This window comes from Anomaloglossus baeobatrachus, chromosome 3, assembly GCF_048569485.1.
Source record: "Anomaloglossus baeobatrachus isolate aAnoBae1 chromosome 3, aAnoBae1.hap1, whole genome shotgun sequence".
NCBI classification, from domain to species: Eukaryota; Metazoa; Chordata; class Amphibia; order Anura; family Aromobatidae; genus Anomaloglossus; species Anomaloglossus baeobatrachus.
The window spans coordinates 427,751,967-427,771,260 of NC_134355.1; the positions used below are offsets into that span (position 1 = coordinate 427,751,967).

Consider the following 19,294-nt stretch of genomic DNA (forward strand, 5'->3'; position numbering starts at 1 on the left):
ATCATAACAGCTGGGGCATAGACATCACAGGAGACGCCAGGGCGCATAAATTACATGATGCTGGGTATACACACATCACAGGAGAGGCTGGGGGAATATACATTACAGTAGATGCTGAGGCACATAAATTACAGGAGACACTGTGGGTACACACACATCACAGAAGGGGCTGGAGGTATACATCACAGGAGGGGCTGGGGGCATATACGTCACAGGAGAGTATGGGGCATATACGTCACTGGAGGTGCTGGGGTCATATACATCACAGGAGAGGATGGCGCATATACGGCACAGGAGGGGCTAGGTCACATGCGTCACAGGAGAGGCTAGGGGCATATATATACATCACAGGAAAGACAGTGGGGGGCACGGACAGCAATAGGGGGGAACAGACAGGATTGGAGGACAAGTACAACACTGACGTCGGCACGGACAGCACTAGGTGGCAGCACGGACAGCATTAGGGGGCACAGACGGGACTGGGGAGCATAGACTTCACCCGGGGGGCACGGACAGTACTGGAGGGGCAAGGAGAACAGTGGTGGGTACACAGCAGTGGGGAGTACAGAGCACTGGGAAGCATGGACAGCATAAGGGGGACACGGACAGCACTAACCGTGGCATGGACAGCACTGACAGCAGCATGGACAGCATTAGGTGGTGCAGACAACACTGGGGGAAACATAGATATCACAAGAGGGCACAGACAGCACTAGGGGAGCATGGACAGCAGTGAGGGTTACACAGCACTGAGGGGATACACACAGTACTAGGGGGTACACAGTATTGGGGGGACAGTACTGGATTGCAGACACAGTATAGGGGGAAGGTCTGGGAGGCATGTACAGCAGGGAGGCCGGTAAAACTGCTGCATCTCTTTTTCTGTTGGACGGGAGCGCAGCGTAACTCATGCTGCTTACCCCACCAACAAGTTAAGCCATGAGCATGCTGGTACAGGCCAGTGTGTGGACCTTATAGTATGCGCACGTAGAGTGTGCGTGCATGTCCTCACATCACGCATTGGGATTTAAAGGGCCGGCAAAAGCATGGCTGCCACCTGAGCACTGTGGAATGTGCCCGGGGGCCGCAAGAAAAGTCATCGCGGTTCCCCACACCTGGTTTAAATTATGTAATTGATCAGTTCTAGCTCATCAATTCATTCCTGTTCTTTCCCTCCCTCTTCCATATGATATATATCAGTTCCACCAGTATCATCACATTATATTTAAAGTTACTGGTGTATTATTCGATTAATTGCCCATATAAATACATAAACAAAATGCTTCATTGTCTTGATAAACCTGGTGTTTTTGTCCTGTGTGAAATCCATGGGTCATAGTGCAGTATACTCTAATGATGGGCGTGTAAAGCACCAGAGAGGGACAGTCGTGGGCGAGGGTCATGCTGGATCTTAACCCACCCCGGCACAGTACAAACACTGGGGGCAGAGTGGAGAAGGTGTTATGTGGTGTGGAGGTGATACCGGATGGCTGCTGATTGTCTGGGTCCTGTTCACTTCTATGGGCCTTGTGCACCGCTCAATCAGGAAGGAGACAGACACCTGGTAACACTTGCATCACTTTAATGAGTAATTTGCCAGCAGAAAGTTTCACACTCTGTACAGCAGACTCATCATCATCATCTTTCAGTTACATTAACTCCAACATCTGACTCGGCTTTGCAGGGATGGCTGTAATGGGACAACTTAGCCTCCCGCTTCTTCGGACCCACTCCCCCAGCATGGTGCTGGGATGTTCAGCTTGGCTAACAGACAGAAAGACCCACTTGCCTTCCCGCCGCAACTGCTTTCCACAGGTACCGGCAGATAACGCTTCAGATAGGAGCACCCCAATTTCTCCTTACGTCTCCATGACACTCTGGACTTATGTCCTGCTGCAATAGAGCCCCTTGTGACAACTTTACTTCTATAGCAGGGACCAAGGGATCGCGAAGGTTTGGGCTTCCTTCACTCCTTAAATACGGTCCCTGTCACCTCCGGCCTTCTGCACTCCAGTCTGCTCTTCTGTCACTCCTGGACCTCTCTTGATCTGTACTCTTTCACAGCCTTTCCTTATCTGACTGAACCAGAAAGTTCCTTCCCCTATAACTTTTCCTGTGCTGGGGAGCCACCCTCTCACTTAACCCTCGCTGTCCTGTCATCTCCCAGGCCATCCCTTCTCTCTGAGGGACCTAGGACACATGACCTCTGGTGGCAGCCTGCCACACATTACACAGGGGGAGGAATATACATTAATGCAAGACAGTTTACAAAAATACAACACAATTCACAATATACATTTTGCAGTTCCAGTAGTCACCATAACGTGGGGGTGGTAGGGCACTGATCACCCTATTACAAGTGCTTAGTGAAATATACGGGTTCAGATTATTCTTCTAGAATATTTCTTACTTTTTGTGTATTAATTCACAAATAATTAATTAATGAAAGTCAACGGAAAACTCGAATAATTTTCCAGTGGACCCTCCAAAGAGTCTGGCGGGGCTGTAAAAATACTGCAGTGGATGGAAAAGTGCTGAATTTGAATGGGAATAGCATGAGAAAGACGCCTGGATGCACCTTTTGAAACATGGGTCGCTTCGGGGAACAATGTTGTCAGAATATTACGCCACTTAGACATGCGGTATCCCGCCTATTTGTGATAACTAGCGCAGGTAGACAGCTGTGGGTTTTATCTTGGCTGGTTATCACAAATAGAGGCTTTCCCACACTGTTTTTTTTAATTATTTAAATAAATAATAACAAAATGATGTGGGGTCTTGTCTATTTTTGACAGTGCTTTTTTTGCGGCGGTACGTGCCGGTACGACATACCGGAAAATCTGAAGAGCGCTGAGGGCCAGCACCTCTGGCTCTGTCCACATGGCTAATTTGTAAACTATACAAATTAGCCATGTGTGGATCGGAGGTACAAGCAGAGCAGCTACTGGAGCTGCAGGACCTGCGATGATATCACGTACATGTGACTCGGGTGGGTGGAGGCATGGAGCTTTGCCCAGCGGAAAAGAAGCTGGAGAAGATAGACGAGTGCAGGGTATGTGAGAGAGGGGTGCAGAGGGTGGCAGGCTGTGCAGGGGGAAGAAGGATGCAGGGGGGATAGAGTGAGATCAGGGGTATGGAGAATTGAGAGACGAGGTGGATGGAGGATGGAGAGACCAGGGGGATGGAGAATGGAGGGAGCAGGGGGATGGAGAATGGGGGGAACAGGGGGATGGAGAATGGAGGGAACAGGGGGATGGAGAATGGAGGGAGCAGGGTTCAGTGAGTTTGTCTTAGATGGATAAAATAACGCACTATTTCTCGGTCGGTGCGGCTCCGGCACGCAAAAGACCCCGAGGCAGAAACAAATCAGATGATAGAGCAGAACGTGGCCACCAGTTCTTCAACTATCGAACTTGCATCAGCTAGTGTTAATGATCCTCATGAATTTGGTTGAAATTTGGCGTTTCTTTATAGAATACAGCCTAGGTAAGTCGAAAACCATATTTTTGCAAGTGAAAAAAAAATGATTATACACTGTCATTTTTTATTTTTCTTTTGAAATCTGAATTACATATTTTTTTATTGAAATTAGCGTGCAGACTGCAAAGCTGAATAATGAGAAACAAGTTGAGCAGTTTGCTCAGGCGGCACTATAGTCAGGGGGGCGGCAATGCGGCCGGGGGGCGGAGCTGTATGGGGACTGCAGTTTTCCGCCACCCAGTGCCTCAACAGGTAAACCGTGCACAGGATCTCTCGGACGGCTGACAGCACCCCCTCCCCGCTCCTCAATCTCGGCCGCCGTCTGACAGATCCCCCCCCCGCTCCTCAATCATGGCCGCCGGCCCCTGACAGCACCCCCCCAGCTCTGTACCGGCAAATATTTTTTTACAAAAAAAATGCTGATTTTTGATAACCAGCCCAGATAAAGCAGAAAACTGGTGACTGGTATACTCACGCTGTGAAGGTCCATGGTTACGTCAGACCTGTGGGGGTGTTTTTGGGATTAATAAATCTGATTTTACATTATTTAAAATAAAGGATTTTTGTGGGTTTTTTTTCTTTTTACTTTATAGGGGTGGTAATGGGGAGGGATCTCAGACACCTCTCCATTATAAACCCTGGACTTGATGGCAGCTGTGATTTTTGACAAGTCACAACTGACATCAACCCCATATATTACCCCAATTGCCAATCTTTGAGGGCAATTGGGATGCGCCCCATCTGTCTCCGTTATCTGCGCTGGTTATCACAGGTGGGGGACAGCGTGGCATTTTTTTCTTCCACTGCACGTCCCAATCACAGTAATGGCAGTAACAAAGACAGCAACAGCATTACTCTGATTGGCAGGCAATCCCAGCATGTTTAATGCCTGAAACTGAGGCACCAAACATGTAGGGGGGAGACTTGAAACTCACGAGGCGGATACCAAAATACTCAGCTATTAAAGGGAACTAATCACCAGGATTTTCGTATATAACCTAAAGCCAGTGCTATACTGGCACTATCAGGCTGATTCTATCGATACCTGTAGTGGTCAGCTCGGATGTTTAGGTTCTGAAATCCAAGAAAGTAAAATGTATAAAATGAGCTGTTTCTTGAGTGACAGTTGCACTGGAGCAGATCATGTATTCATAGTTATCCCCTCACTCTGTTCGAATTAGCATAAATATTATACAATCAACCTAGCAGGACCTGTGGTGAGGTCATACCCATGTGACCAATAGGGGTGGAGCCTCAGGCAACAAAGCTGGATACCAGGTCACATGGCTTTGACCTCACCACAGGTCCTGCTAGACTAAGTGAATTGTTTGTATAATGCTTATGCTAATACTAACAGAGGGAGGGGATAACTGTCACTCAAGAAGCTGCCAATTTTTTTTAAACTTTATTTTCTTGGATTTGAAAGCTTAAACATCTGAACTGACCACTACAGGTATGTAGAGAATCAGCCTGATAGTGCCAGTACAGCACTGACTTTAGCTTATATACGAAAATCCTGGTGATTGGTGCGCTTTAACAAATATCCCGAATACCTTAATGTTCGCGCGAGTAATGAATAGTGCCCAATATATTCGCTCATCACTACTATACTCCTGTAAGGTTAGCGTTATTTGTATAGATATACGGCTTTAAGAAGGAAAACATTTATTCTCAAAATCATAATGTATTATTTTTTTGGTGTGAAAAAATGTTTGCCCCTTCCTGATTTCTCATTCTTTTACATGTTTGTCACACTTAAATGTTGCAGATCACCAAACAAATGTAACTATTAGACAAAGATAACACAAGTAATCACAACATGCAGTTTATAAATTAAGGTCTTATTCAGGGAAAAAAAGGGGGGTGGGGGGGATAATCATTACAGAAGACCCAACCCATATAGTCCTGCCCCAATGCATGTGCCACTCATCCGATCCAATTAACTACTTTCTGGACATTTAATAACATTTCTTTCTACAATCAAACATCTAATCTGTAAACTAAAGGTATCAGTGGATTCACCATCCTGACGCCAGTATTGCACTGTCTGCACTTTATATGGGAAAATCCTGCTGGTTGGTTCCTAAAGGAAACCTGTCACCAGATTTTGAGTTCTAAACCAAAACTAGCACCTTGAGCATTCTATAAAGGTGCATGTTATCCCCTGACTCACCCTGTAGACACCAGAAATAGCTTCATAAAATCTCCCGCCCTGTAGGCTAATCCTCGGGTCTGGTCCAATGGTCATCTTAGGCCGGCTTCTCACTTGCGTTTTTCTCGCAGTAGTGCAATGCGAGAAATTCTCGCATTGCACTCGGACACATGTTAAACAATGAGGCAGCTCCCATCTGCTATTTTTTTTTCTCAGTCCAAATTGGACTGAGAAAAAAAATCGCAGCATGCTGCTTTTTGGTGAGTTTCTCGCACGAGTCTCTCCAATGCAAGTCTATGGGTGCATACGAACCATCCTAGTGACATGCGTTTTTCACAATAGATTTCACGCATGTAGCAGAGAAGAATGTAAATGCTTCTGCACATAACATTACATGAATAGCAGCTGCTGAGGGTAAAAACTGATTGCATACTGACAGCACACTGAAGACTAGTGAACTAAAATCGGCCGAGTTTTTTTCATGCAAGTTGGACCGATTTTACACGCATAAGTGTGTTTCCAGCCTTATTTTGTAGCTCCTGTCCCTCGTTTTGGCACTGATCACTGACCTCTGTTGATGACTGATGTGGATGAAGCCTTTGGGGCCATCGAGGTAGTTGAGCAAAACCTCATTCCTGAGCAGAGACATTGCCGGCTTGCGCAGGCGCACTACACTCTGCCTTATTGCTGGCAGAACTGAAAACATAGGTGTGCATGCGCGAACTAGTGAGTTTTCTGCCAGGTGCGAGATTTCGCCTGGCTACGTGGATGGCACTGAAGGCCTCATCCACATCAGTCATCAAAGGTGGACCGTAATCAGCACCAAAAGGAGGGACAGGAGCCGCAATCTAGGACGCCGATCAGACCAGACCCAAGGATTATCATACAGGGTGGGGTTTACAGGGGGAATCAGGGGATAATATGCACCTTTATAGATGCAGCACAGGCGCTGATCAAGGTGCTTTCTTTTGGTTTAGAACTAAAAAAAATCTCGTGACAGGTTCCCTTTAACTACTACTCCCATCTTTCTCTCCACATTGCCCTGAATCCTTAGGCTATGTTCACACTAGAAAAATGATTTTTCTTAAGAAATTTCTTGGAGTGAAGGATTAGCGCACCTGCGTTAAAATAACGCACCAATAACGCAGGTGCGTTTTGGTGCGTTTTTTTTTCAGGTTGGTCCCTGCGTTTTTTTAATGCTTTTACAGCAATAAAGTACGTTGAAAAAGAAAAAAAAAATAAAGATGGAGAGAGAGGGATAGAGAGGGATAGAGAGAGGTATAGATAGATAATAGAGGGATAGATATTCCAGCTTTATTTATTATGTTTGTTTTCCCCCCCAACCCCCACACACACTGCAGTTCTCGCAGCTGGTAATGTGTTCCCATCACCGACCGTGAGAAATGACCTGGAGTTAACTGCAGCATCGCTCAAGAAGCTGCATTGTGCACTCGCTCACAGACGCCGCGGGACATCGCTGTGGATTACGTTGGAGCTGTGTTCAGGGGGGTTTAATAAAGTGGAGAAAGAGGGGCTTTTTGTCTTTTATTCCAAATAAAGGATTTTTCGGTGTGTGTGATTGCTTCTTTACTTTCACTTACAGATTAGTGAGGGCGTGTCATAGACACTGCCATTACTAATCTTGGACTTAGCGGCAGCTATTGGTTGCCGTTAACCCCATATTACCCTGATGGCCACCGCATTACGGCAACAGGAAGTGCCGGTAACACGCCGGGACTGTCGCATAATGGATGTGACAGTCTCGGGGCAGCTGCGGGATGATATTCTGGGCTGCAGAGGGAGGGGGTATTAACCATGGCCCTCGCCCTCCCCAACCAGACAATACCGGGCTGCCGCTGTGTGCTTACCCGGCTGGACGGTAAAAATATGGCGGAGCACACGTTTTTTTTTTTTAATATGTACGTTTGATTTCTATGTGTGTGTGCATTATATATGTATGTGTCTGTGTGTGTGTGTGTGTGTGTGTGATATGTGTGTGTTTGGGTGCACTATATACTTACCATTTCTATTAATTTTTTCACATCTATACTACTCATTCGGCTGTACCACGCCATTTTCACTACTTTCTGACAACACTGAAAATGGAGGAACTTCCTCTTCCTGTCATAATGACATCACTTCCCTGCAAAACGCAGGGCAGGGATGTACACTATGTCACGAAAAATGCGGAATAACGCAGGAATAACGCAGGAATAAGGCAGGAAAACGCACATAACTTGCTACCTGCGTTAGTCCCTGCGCTATTTCATGATTACATTACAGTCGATGGAGTGAATAACGTAGTTAGCTGCAGAAAAGAAGTGACATGCTCATTCTTTTTCTTAAGAAAATTCTTTCAGTAGATTTTCTTAAGAAAAAAACGCAGTGTGCGCACAGCTAATTTTTTTTTGTCATAGGTTTTGCTTGGGAATGGCTGGAGAAAGGTTACAAGAATTTCTCAAGAAATTTCTGCAGCAAAAACCGACTAAAAACGCGGGTAAAAAACGCAGTGTGTGAACATAGCCTTATAGTGATATAAAACCAATCTTAGTTTGCAATTTACACTCGTGTCATGTGCCGACTAGATGCACTCGGCTTCTCCAATAGAGAAGAAAGGAGCCGGATAGGCCTAGTCTACACGCACATCACATGGCCCAGCTCAGCCCCCATGTCTGTGAACATCTTGCAGCGCTGGGGTGCTGGGCTCAAATCCCACCAGGGATAATATCTGCAAGGAGCTTTATGTTCTCCCCATGTTTGTGTGTTTACTTCCAAAGACATAGATAGAAAATTCAGATTGTGACCCCAATGAGGACAGTGATGCGGTTGTATATAAAGTGCTGTGAAGTACAGTATGTTAGTGCTATATAGAAATAACGATTATTATAGAACTGCTTGTAGTGGCTGAATGGCTCAAACTGAGGTGTAATGAAGGTTTGGGGGTGACAGGAAGAGCTGCCCTAGAATATGCTGCTATTGGGTGTAGGGGGCGGAGTTGAGACTACTTTGACTTTAGCATACTGATGTGCTCACCTGTGTGTGCACACATTACACAGGGATCCCATTGAGATCCAAGAGAAGGCTCTAGAGCCAAATGATCACTAAAAAGGCCTGGACTGCCCGTGACATAGGCTACTGCAGACTGCGGCCCAAACCTCCACTTCTAAATGGCACAATATGCATCCAGCTAGTCACATCACAGGCACCATGTTCTGTCACACAGCCTGTCTCCGGTCCTGCTGCTTACTGCTGGAACACCATTGTAAATGTGAACAGGGTGCTAGCTAAAATATACACAATCTATATGAAGTGAAAGCTGCACACCAAATTCAGAGAAATACGAACAAGCATAACTGCTTTATAATACATAAGGAATGAAAAATACAATTAGCCATATGAAAAATTGAAATGTTACATTGCATTGCTGAGGATTATTTGAAAAAATAAAAAGATATTTAGCTAATGTATTGATCAATTAATTACTGCCCCATTACCAACTTCACGGTAATCTCTTATTTATGGGGTACCTAACCAAATGTTACCTCTATGTGCGGCTGAAACCTGCTGTGTATGGGTACCTAACCAAAAGTTACCTGTATGTGCGGTTAAAACCTGCTTGTGTATGGGTACCTAACCAAATGTTACCTCTGTGCGGCTGAAACCTGATTGTGTGCATTGGTACCTAACCAAATGTTACCTGTATGTGCGGTTAAAACCTGCTTGTGTGTATGGGTACCTAACCAAATGTTACCTCTATGTGCGGCTGAAACCTGCTGTGTATGGGTACCTAACCAAATGTTACCTCTATGTGCGGTTAAAACCTGCTGTGTATGGGCACCTAACCAAATGTTACATCTATGTGCGGCTGAAACCTGCTGTGTATGGGCACCTAACCAAATGTTACCTCTATGTGCAGCTGAAACCTGCTTGTGTGCATGGGTACCTAACCAAATGTTACCTCTATGTGCGGCTGAAACATGCTGTGTATGGGTACCTAACCAAATGTTACCTCTATGTGCGGTTAAAAGCTGCTGTGTATGGGTACCTAACCAAATGTTACCTCTATGTGCGGCTGAAACTTGCTTGTGTGCATGGGTACCTAACCAAATGTTACCTCTATGTGCAGCTGAAACTTGCTTGTGTGCATGGGTACCTAACCAAATGTTACCTCTATGTGCGTCTGAAACCTGCTGTGTATGGGTACCTAACCAAATGTTACCTCTATGTGCGGCTGAAACATGCTGTGTATGGGCACCTAACCAAATGTTACATCTATGTGCGGCTGAAACCTGCTGTGTATGGGTACCTAACCAAATGTTACCTCTATGTGCGGCTGAAACTTGCTTGTGTGCATGGGTACCTAACCAAATGTTACCTCTATGTGCAGCTGAAACTTGCTTGTGTGCATGGGTACCTAACCAAATGTTACCTCTATGTGCGTCTGAAACCTGCTGTGTATGGGTACCTAACCAAATGTTACCTCTATGTGCGGCTGAAACCTGCTTGTGTATGGGTACCTAACCAAATGTTACCTCTATCTGCGGCTGAAACCTGCTTGTGTGCATGGGTACCTAACCAAATGTTACCTCTATGTGCGGCTGAAACCTGCTGTGTATGGGTACCTAACCAAATGTTACCTCTATGTGCGGTTAAAACCTGCTGTGTATGGGCACCTAACCAAATGTTACATCTATGTGCGGCTGAAACCTGCTGTGTATGGGCACCTAACCAAATGTTACCTCTATGTGCAGCTGAAACCTGCTTGTGTGCATGGGTACCTAACCAAATGTTACCTCTATGTGCGGCTGAAACCTGCTTGTGTGCATGGGTACCTAACCAAATGTTACCTCTATGTGCGGCTGAAACCTGCTGTGTATGGGTACCTAACCAAATGTTACCTCTATGTGCAGCTGAAACCTGCTTGTGTGCATGGGTACCTAACCAAATGTTACCTCTATGTGCAGCTGAAACCTGCTTGTGTGTATGGGTACCTAACCAAATGTGACCTATGTGCAGCTGAAACCTGCTTGTGTGTATGGGTACCTAACCAAATGTGACCTATGTGCAGCTGAAACCTGCTTGTGTGTATGGGTACCTAACCAAATGTGACCTATGTGCAGCTGAAACCTGCTGTGTATGGGAAGCAAGGGACCTGGCTATATAGGAAATTGAATAAACATGGCTAGTTGTATTTTTCACTGCTGCTTAGAATGGCGGGTGACAGAAGGGGAGGGGCTGAGGGCCGGCGGGGTATAAGACAGGCCGGGGAGGGGCTAATAAACAGCAGGCGGAGCTAAGGACCGGTTGGGGGAGGGGTGTATTAATCAGCAGGCGAGCTGCTGAGGACCGGCCGGGGGAGGAGCTAATTATCAGCAGGCGGTGCTGCTGGACGGGAGGCGCCCGGTACACGGGCCGCTAGCTCGGTGTGGCACAGGAGCCCGTGTCATGTGTTCGGAGAGCCGGCCGGTCCCCGATGGCCGCGTGTACATGACATCTGCCTGTTATCACGGGAGATAACATGGCTCCTCCCGCCGCCGGGCTGTACGTGGACCCCGAGTTTCCTGCCGGCGTCTCCTCTCTCGTGGGTCCTGGTGACACTCCGCTGTCCGCACTCTGTGAGCGCATTACATGGCTGAGGCCTCAGGTGAGAGCACGGACATGCTCTGCCCGCTCCGGGCACTGAGGGGGACATACTCTGCCCGCTCCGGGCACTGAGGGGGGGACATGCTCTGCCCGCTCCGGGCACTGCGGGGGTCTCTCATGGCGTCCTGTCACTTCTTTCCTAGGAGATCTGTGAGACGCCCCATCTCTTCCCCGAGGACAGGAGACGTGCCCTGGGGAAACAAGGCATTCTGGGAGACTGCTGGTTTGTGTGTGCGGCCTCCGTTCTGCAAACCTCTCCATCCCTCCTGCATCAGGTACGGGGGTCCAGAAGGGAGACCTGCCCCTGCCCCCCACAGGGACCTTGTCACCAGATTGATGGGAGCGTGGGCTGCAGCCTGGTGCACTATCACAGCCGGGTATGTCGTGTTCTGGCGTCTCCCCGCCGCAGCTGATTGACAGTCCCATTTGGATACATTCACTGTCAATCAACTTGATCTGATGCCGCCCACACTGGAGTAGGACATCCTGGCAGTCATGGTGCCACCAAGCTTTGTGTAATGCTTCCCATGTTTCTGAGAACCTATAGGATTCACTTCTCTTACTAGAGTCTATAGGGAAGCGGCTGAGACGTGACCGCATCTCTGCAAGCTGCGTCGTGTGCATAGAGCGTCAGGATGAATCCTAGTGGTACTGCCATTACTCAGGAAGCAGCTGCAGGGCCTACTGAAAATGTCTTTTGCGGTTTTACGCCCCCTTTAATTTGCCTTAATGCCATGAAGGAGGAAAGTGTCATCCTTATTTTCTCTTGGCTCGATAAGTAGAGCGAAACGTCTTCCTCTAGAAACAAAACAAAAAATATCTTTGGATATCCAAGAAGAATGGGGCATGCTTGTAGTATCGGGAACCGGAAGTGATTGGTGGGGAGGGGATAGTGGACGGGGGAGGGGATAGTGGGTGTCACCGGCCGGACGTAAACCTAAAAATATTTAAGTTCACGTAGTCATGGAGTTCTTGATAACAACAGCATTGGTGTGGGGGTAAAATCCTCTGGCGGGTTGTGCAGGGGGGGGGGGGGTGTCTTTCCCCCCACCCTCCCTGCACCCACTCCTAGCTGGGGGTTCTTATGTGCCGCCCCCGTGTCAGCAGCTGCTGCTGCTCGGGTCCGGACCCACTGTGTGCGTCTGTGGCTCGAGGGACCCTCTGGACCCGGGGGTCTTGCAGTCACGCCAAATAAAAAGTGGGGGGGACGTTTATGTACGGGCTAGGCCGTATTAAGTTTGTGACGCCACCCACGATGTGTGGTGAAGTGAGACACGACCGCTGCTGTTGCGGGACACCCAGGGGAGATGTAGTGGTAGCTAGATGTTAACCCCTCCGAGGGTAGGGATGGTTGCCCCGGGGCCCAGTGTTTTTGTGCAGGGTATAGCGACGGCAAGGGCCGGCGCACCTGAGCAAGCAGGGGGGAGTTTGGTTACTCACAGTAAATGAATCACACAAGTCTTTTGGTAAACCAAGGTGCTGGTGGCCGGTGCCGCGGCTGGTTGCATTCAGGTCCCCCACCCGGGCTGGTGGTCAGTCCTTTTCCCTCTGCACTTGCTTTGTGTATGGTGGACTGCCTGGTCTGGAACTCAGGAGTCCGCTCCCGACTAGCTGTAGCCTAAGGAGACGTGCCCATAGACGCTGGCCCGTGGGATCTATGGGCCCTGGCGGTGGCCTTATTCCTATCAGTGGGCTGTTGTCTTCTTTTATGGACTTTGGGTGGGACAGGACCTATAATCCTGCCTTCAATCGGTTAATTAGGCAGCTGGTTTCGGTCCTGGCTTCAGGGTCAGAGTACCCCCTCTGTGCTACGGTTTCTGGGTCAGTTCTCCGTGTCGGTACCGGCAGGCTACAACCCTGTCCCGGTTCACCTCGGATCTGCCGAGCCGTCTTCCCGTCTCCTGCTGACGGAGACCACTGTCTGCCACCTAGCCAAAGGCACCAGGGTTCCAACCCTGGCATCGGTCAACTTGAACTTCCTCTTCTGGAGCTACACCTAGCTCCAGCCCACACTCCTCTCAACTTGAACTGCAAACTCTTTCTGGTTGTTTTCCCACCCCGGGCTGTCTAGACCCCCAAGGTGGGCGTGTCCAACCGCCTGGTCCCGCCCACTGGTATGCCTATCTTTCCCTAAGGGGGGGGGGGGGTGACTAGGGTTTCAGGTCGGCTGTGTTTTTTTCCTAGGTGAGGGAAGGTGTTATGCGGGTCCTATTTATGACTGCCTGGTTTTGCCAGGGCGCCACACTTACACCCCCCCCCCCCCCCACCGCACCCACTCCTAGCTCGGGGGTCTTACACCCCACCGCCCCCACCGCACCGCACCCACTCCTTGCTGGGGGGTCTTTCCCCCCACCGCACCCACTCCTAGCTGGGGGGTCTTGCCCCCCCCCACCGCACCAACTCCAAGCTGGGGGGTCTTACCCCCCCACCGCACCAACTCCTAGCTGGGGGGTCTTGTTGGCGCCCCCCCCCACCGCACCCATTCCTAGCTGGGCTGGCTTACCCCCCCCCCACCGCACCCATTCCTAGCTGGGGGCCTTACACCCAGATCCATGCTGTTATTATAAAGAACTTCTGGTAAGCAGTTAAAAGACTGCAAGTGTGACAAAGTGTGCAATTTCCTTTTTGGGCTTTTATTTAGAGTGCTCATTTTACCATAAAACGGACCTGCCAGTATAATTCTCCAGGACAGTGCGATAACATAGATGCCAAATGTATAGTTTTTGGGTTTTTTTAACTGGTGAAAGAAAAATCTTGCTAGTGTCATTACTTCCTGAAAGCCATAACATTTTCAATTTTTGAGAAAACTGGGGCCTTTTTCTTCCCCAACCAGGCTGATGTTTTAGTGACATTATTTTGGGGTACATAGTGTTTTGATCACCTGATATAACTTTTTTTTTTTTTTTTTTCTTTTCCTGTTGCGGCAATCCTGGCATTTTGATTTTTTTCTTGTTATGCTGATTATGGACTGGGTTAGTTTATTTTATTTTTTCATAGATTGGTCTTTTAATTAACACAGTAATGCCATGTATGTGTATTTCAATATTTTTATTTCATTTTTAATGTGGTAATCTTAACTTTTTATATATTTGTTTTTCATATTTTTTAAAACATTTTTTTTCTACCTTTTTACTGCATTCAATAATCCCCTTTAAGGGACTTGAACCTGCAATGGTTTGACAACTTATTCTATATACAGCGATACCACAGCATTGCTGTACATAGAAGAAATCACAGTCTTCAGGCCGGCCACAGGCTGGTTTTCCCAGGAGTACTGTGATGACAGATGGAATTTTTCGTACTATAGACCCACCAAAATAGGGGGATCAAAACTCATTATGGTCCAACCATAATATGATTTGTGCCAACCTACCATGCACACCGGAGCAATATAGAAGTCTGCTTTTGTGTAACTGCCTACTCCCTTCTGGACATGAAGGATACATCCGTACTCCCGTCTTCTAAAATCAGTTCTCGAAGGTAACCTGTCAGGTGCAATATGCACCCAGTACCACGAGCAGTTCTGGGTGCATATTGCTAATCCCCCTGCCTAAGCGTCCCTGTATACACTAGCATTGATAAAGGGATATTTAGAAAAAGTATTTCTAAAGATTCTTTATAATATACTAATGAGGCCAGCGACTATTCGCAAGGGTGTTTAGTTCCCTTAGATAGTCGGCCCCCTTAGCATGTTAGTATGCCCCTGTGGGTGTACTAACATGCTAATGAATGCGCAGCGTCTGAGCCATGGTTGCTCTCACCTCTCTGCTGCCACCGCACTAGACACTGGATGTCAGCTCAGCGTGTATAATCATAAGTCCCGGTCTTCCAGTCATGCGTACTATGAAGCCGGGTGTACGCGTCCTGGCTTCAAACTGGTGTAGGCGCATGACCGGAAGTCCGGGGATGTTCTGATCGTGCGAACTGAGCCGAAAACCAGTAGTGGCAGTAGAGGTGAGTGACCATGCCTCTGATGCTGCACATTCATGAGCATGTTAGCACGCCCACAGGGGTATGCGAACATGCTAAGGGCGCCGAATAGCCAAGGGAACGAACAAACTCGCGACTAGTCTCGGGCCTCATTAGCGTATTATAAAGAATATTTAGAGATACATTTTCTAAAGATCTCTTTATCTATGCTACTAGATACAGGGACGGTTAGGCAGCAATTAGCAATATGTACCCAGAACTGCTCGTGGTTCTGGGTGCATATTGGACCTGACCGGTTCCTTTCATAGAGTGACAGCCTTCTCTGTTTTGACAGTTGTTTTTCGTCCTTAGGTTCTTCCTGGTAACCAGTGCACTTGGGAGCATAAAGGGTATACTGGACGGTTCGTATGCCAGTTTTGGCGGTTCGGACGTTGGGTGCAGGTGATCATTGATGATCGATTACCATGCCTTGGGCGCAAACTCTGCTTCTCCCATTGCCAAGATCAGGAAGCTTTTTGGCTTCCACTCTTAGAAAAGGCATATGCCAAGTACGTATAGATGAAGAAAAGTCAGTCATTGTACCATAAACCTGTAATTGATATTAATGTGTCCATTCTTGTGCCTCTTTTATGTGGTATTTTCATAGCTCAGAATTAGAATACGTTACTGTATTTCCATAGTAATTCTCATGAAAAGGTTGAATTCACAGCTGGGGCTTTTGAGATAGTCATTAGAACCTATGGAACAGAGCAGTAAAACTCCTAGCCCACTAGAATAAAGTGTTTCAATTTTTTCTTTATTAACACCTACATGTATTAAGTGGTTCAAGACTGTTTAATAGCAGGGAAAAATTACCCAATCGCGTTCTAAAGGGATTTTCCAGCCTAAAAAGAAGTCTACAGGCACTCTGTATGTGTAGACTAGGGAACTTTGATCTGCCAAGGGCCATTACAATATTTATATGAATAGGAGGAAAAAATATCGGCACATCCAACGTAAAATAATTTCTTTCTTTATTGTCACATGGTATTAAAAAGTCCATCCATATTTAGAAGACCCTGACGCGTTTCCGACGCAAAAGAGCGTCCTTAAACATAGGCTGATTGCCTATGATTAAGGACGCTCTTTTGCGTCAGAAACGCGTCAGGATCTTCTAAATATGGATGGACTTTTTTAATACCATGTGACAATAAAGAAAGAAATTATTTTACGTTGGATGTGCCGATATTTTTTCCTCCTATTCAAGTTATAGTCCACCTGGCAGACTTCATGTCGTTGCACTCCATGGATGTGTGGTGACCTATTCCATTGGGCGTGTCAAGCTTTTCTCCACTTCATTTGTTGTTATAATATTTATAATCTCATTTGCAGGCTGTAGAAAATGATTAACTTTGGAAATGATCCTGCTATACTGTATTTGGTAAAACAAATAACTCACCCCTAATGTGATAGCCGAAGCTGCTCCTCTTTGGTTCAGCGTTTGATGTTAGATGGGATTGATGTTTGTGCTCACAACTGCTTTTACAGGATTGCATCCGTCTGGAGAGCAGTCGACTCTGCGATAAGTTTTGTTAAGAAGTCGTAGCATTTAGTTCTGAACATAGATGTATGTGAATGTCTCCTCTAAGTGGAAAATTCATCACTACTCATGTTATAGTTATAGAACTCCAGTAGTGGGAGGTCTGCTGTATACATCACGTAGGATGCGCTGAGACTGCTGTATGCATCACGTAGGATGCGCTGAGACTGCTGTGTGCATCACGTAGGATGCGCTGAGACTGCTGTGTTCATCACGTAGGATGCGCTGAGACTGCTGTGTGCATCGCGTAGGATGCGCTGAGACTGCTGTGTGCATCGCGTAGGATGCGCTGAGACTGCTGTGTGCATCGCGTAGGATGCGCTGAGACTGCTGTGTGCATCGCGTAGGATGCGCTGAGACTGCTGTGTGCATCGCGTAGGATGCGCTGAGACTGCTGTGTGCATCGCGTAGGATGCGCTGAGACTGCTGTGTGCATCGCGTAGGATGCGCTGAGACTGCTGTGTGCATCGCGTAGGATGCGCTGAGACTGCTGTGTGCATCGCGTAGGATGCGCTGAGACTGCTGCGTGCATCGCGTAGGATGCGCTGAGACTGCTGCGTGCATCGCGTAGGATGCGCTGAGACTGCTGCGTGCATCGCGTAGGATGCGCTGAGACTGCTGCGTGCATCGCGTAGGATGCGCTGAGACTGCTGCGTGCATCGCGTAGGATGCGCTGAGACTGCTGCGTGCATCGCGTAGGATGCGCTGAGACTGCTGCGTGCATCGCGTAGGATGCGCTGAGACTGCTGCGTGCATCGCGTAGGATGCGCTGAGACTGCTGCGTGCATCGCGTAGGATGCGCTGAGACTGCTGCGTGCATCGCGTAGGATGCGCTGAGACTGCTGCGTGCATCGCGTAGGATGCGCTGAGACTGCTGCGTGCATCGCGTAGGATGCGCTGAGACTGCTGCGTGCATCGCGTAGGATGCGCTGAGACTGCTGCGTGCATCGCGTAGGATGCGCTGAGACTGCTGCGTGCATCGCGTAGGATGCGCTGAGACTGCTGCGTGCATCGCGTAGGATGCGCTGAGACTGCTGCGTGCATCGCGTAGGATGCGCTGAGACTGCTGCGTGCATCGCGTAGGATGCGCTGAGACTGCTGCGTGCATCGCGTAGGATGCGCTGAGACTGCTGCGTGCATCGCGTAGGATGCGCTGAGACTGCTGCGTGCATCGCGTAGGATGCGCTGAGACTGCTGCGTGCATCGCGTAGGATGCGCTGAGACTGCTGCGTGCATCGCGTAGGATGCGCTGAGACTGCTGCGTGCATCGCGTAGGATGCGCTGAGACTGCTGCGTGCATCGCGTAGGATGCGCTGAGACTGCTGCGTGCATCGCGTAGGATGCGCTGAGACTGCTGCGTGCATCGCGTAGGATGCGCTGAGACTGCTGCGTGCATCGCGTAGGATGCGCTGAGACTGCTGCGTGCATCGCGTAGGATGCGCTGAGACTGCTGCGTGCATCGCGTAGGATGCGCTGAGACTGCTGCGTGCATCGCGTAGGATGCGCTGAGACTGCTGCGTGCATCACGTAGGATGCGCTGAGACTGCTGCGTGCATCACGTAGGACACAATTGTGCAGGTCTATATATTTCACACAGAAGAGAAGATAACTGGCATACCTACTAATGAAATATTTTGGTTGATTGTTTACAGGTTACATGGCTGCTATGAGGCGCTGTGGGCCGGTCAGGTTGTCGATGCTTTGGTAGATTTAACTGGAGGATTGGTAGAAAGATGGTCGTTTGAAGTTGCTGATGAGAGTTTTAGAGAAGAAATGATCACTAGGATGCTGGAATTGAAGGAGAGATGTGCAATAAGTTGCTCTGTGCTTCACAGCAGAGAAGGTAAGAGTTAGGCTGGTTTCACACTACGTCTTTTTAACATCCGTTGAAAACGTTTTTTTAACGGAAGTACGGATCCTGCTTTTACAGCAAATAACGTATGCAAACGCATATGTTATTTTGCAGGATCCTGCACTGGATGTTTAGGGGCGGGCATTGGAGTCATGTGATCGGGAGTGAGGGTAACTAGACTGGGAGGAGGCTTCTGACAGCTGCAGACGCTGGTAACCAAGGTAAACATCGGCCTTGGATACCCGATATTTATCTTGGTTACGAGTCAGCTGCTCGGAGCCGGGCTGCTTGCACGGGAGGGGGGGGGGGGGGGAGGAGAGAGAGAGAGAGAGAGAGAGATATATATATATATATATATATATATATATATATATATATATATATATATATATATATATATATATATATATATATATATATATATATATATTCTGGGCATGCTCAGTCCAAAAGCAGGATCCTGTCTATCAGCATGCAACGTTTGCGTGCGTTATAGTCAGGATCCAGCAATTTGCAGTATTTGGACGGAGCTCAAAAACGCTACATGTTGCGTTTTTGAAACATGTTAAAATAACGCAAAAGGACGGATCCTGCGTCTAACGGACGCAAACGCAGGTGGACGCGAGTCCATTGAAAATGCATTGACATGAAAACGGAT

At 47.9% G+C, this 19,294-nt stretch overlaps 1 protein-coding gene across 3 annotated transcripts in view; it reads left to right on the plus strand.

The window, feature by feature from the left end:
• Positions 1-10,978: 10,978 nt before the first annotated feature.
• Positions 10,979-19,294, plus strand: part of CAPN10 (calpain 10) — a 64,724-nt gene continuing 56,408 nt past the window's right edge. For 2 of the 3 annotated variants that reach the window (XM_075340371.1, XM_075340373.1), the window contains exons 1-4: positions 10,979-11,276; positions 11,419-11,550; positions 15,557-15,753; positions 18,437-18,627. In XM_075340371.1, the coding sequence (XP_075196486.1) occupies positions 11,151-11,276; positions 11,419-11,550; positions 15,557-15,753; positions 18,437-18,627 (646 nt within the window). In that variant the 5' untranslated portion in view covers positions 10,979-11,150. The remainder of the gene's footprint in view (positions 11,277-11,418; positions 11,551-15,556; positions 15,754-18,436; positions 18,628-19,294) is intronic. The other variant, XM_075340374.1, reaches the window with a different exon arrangement.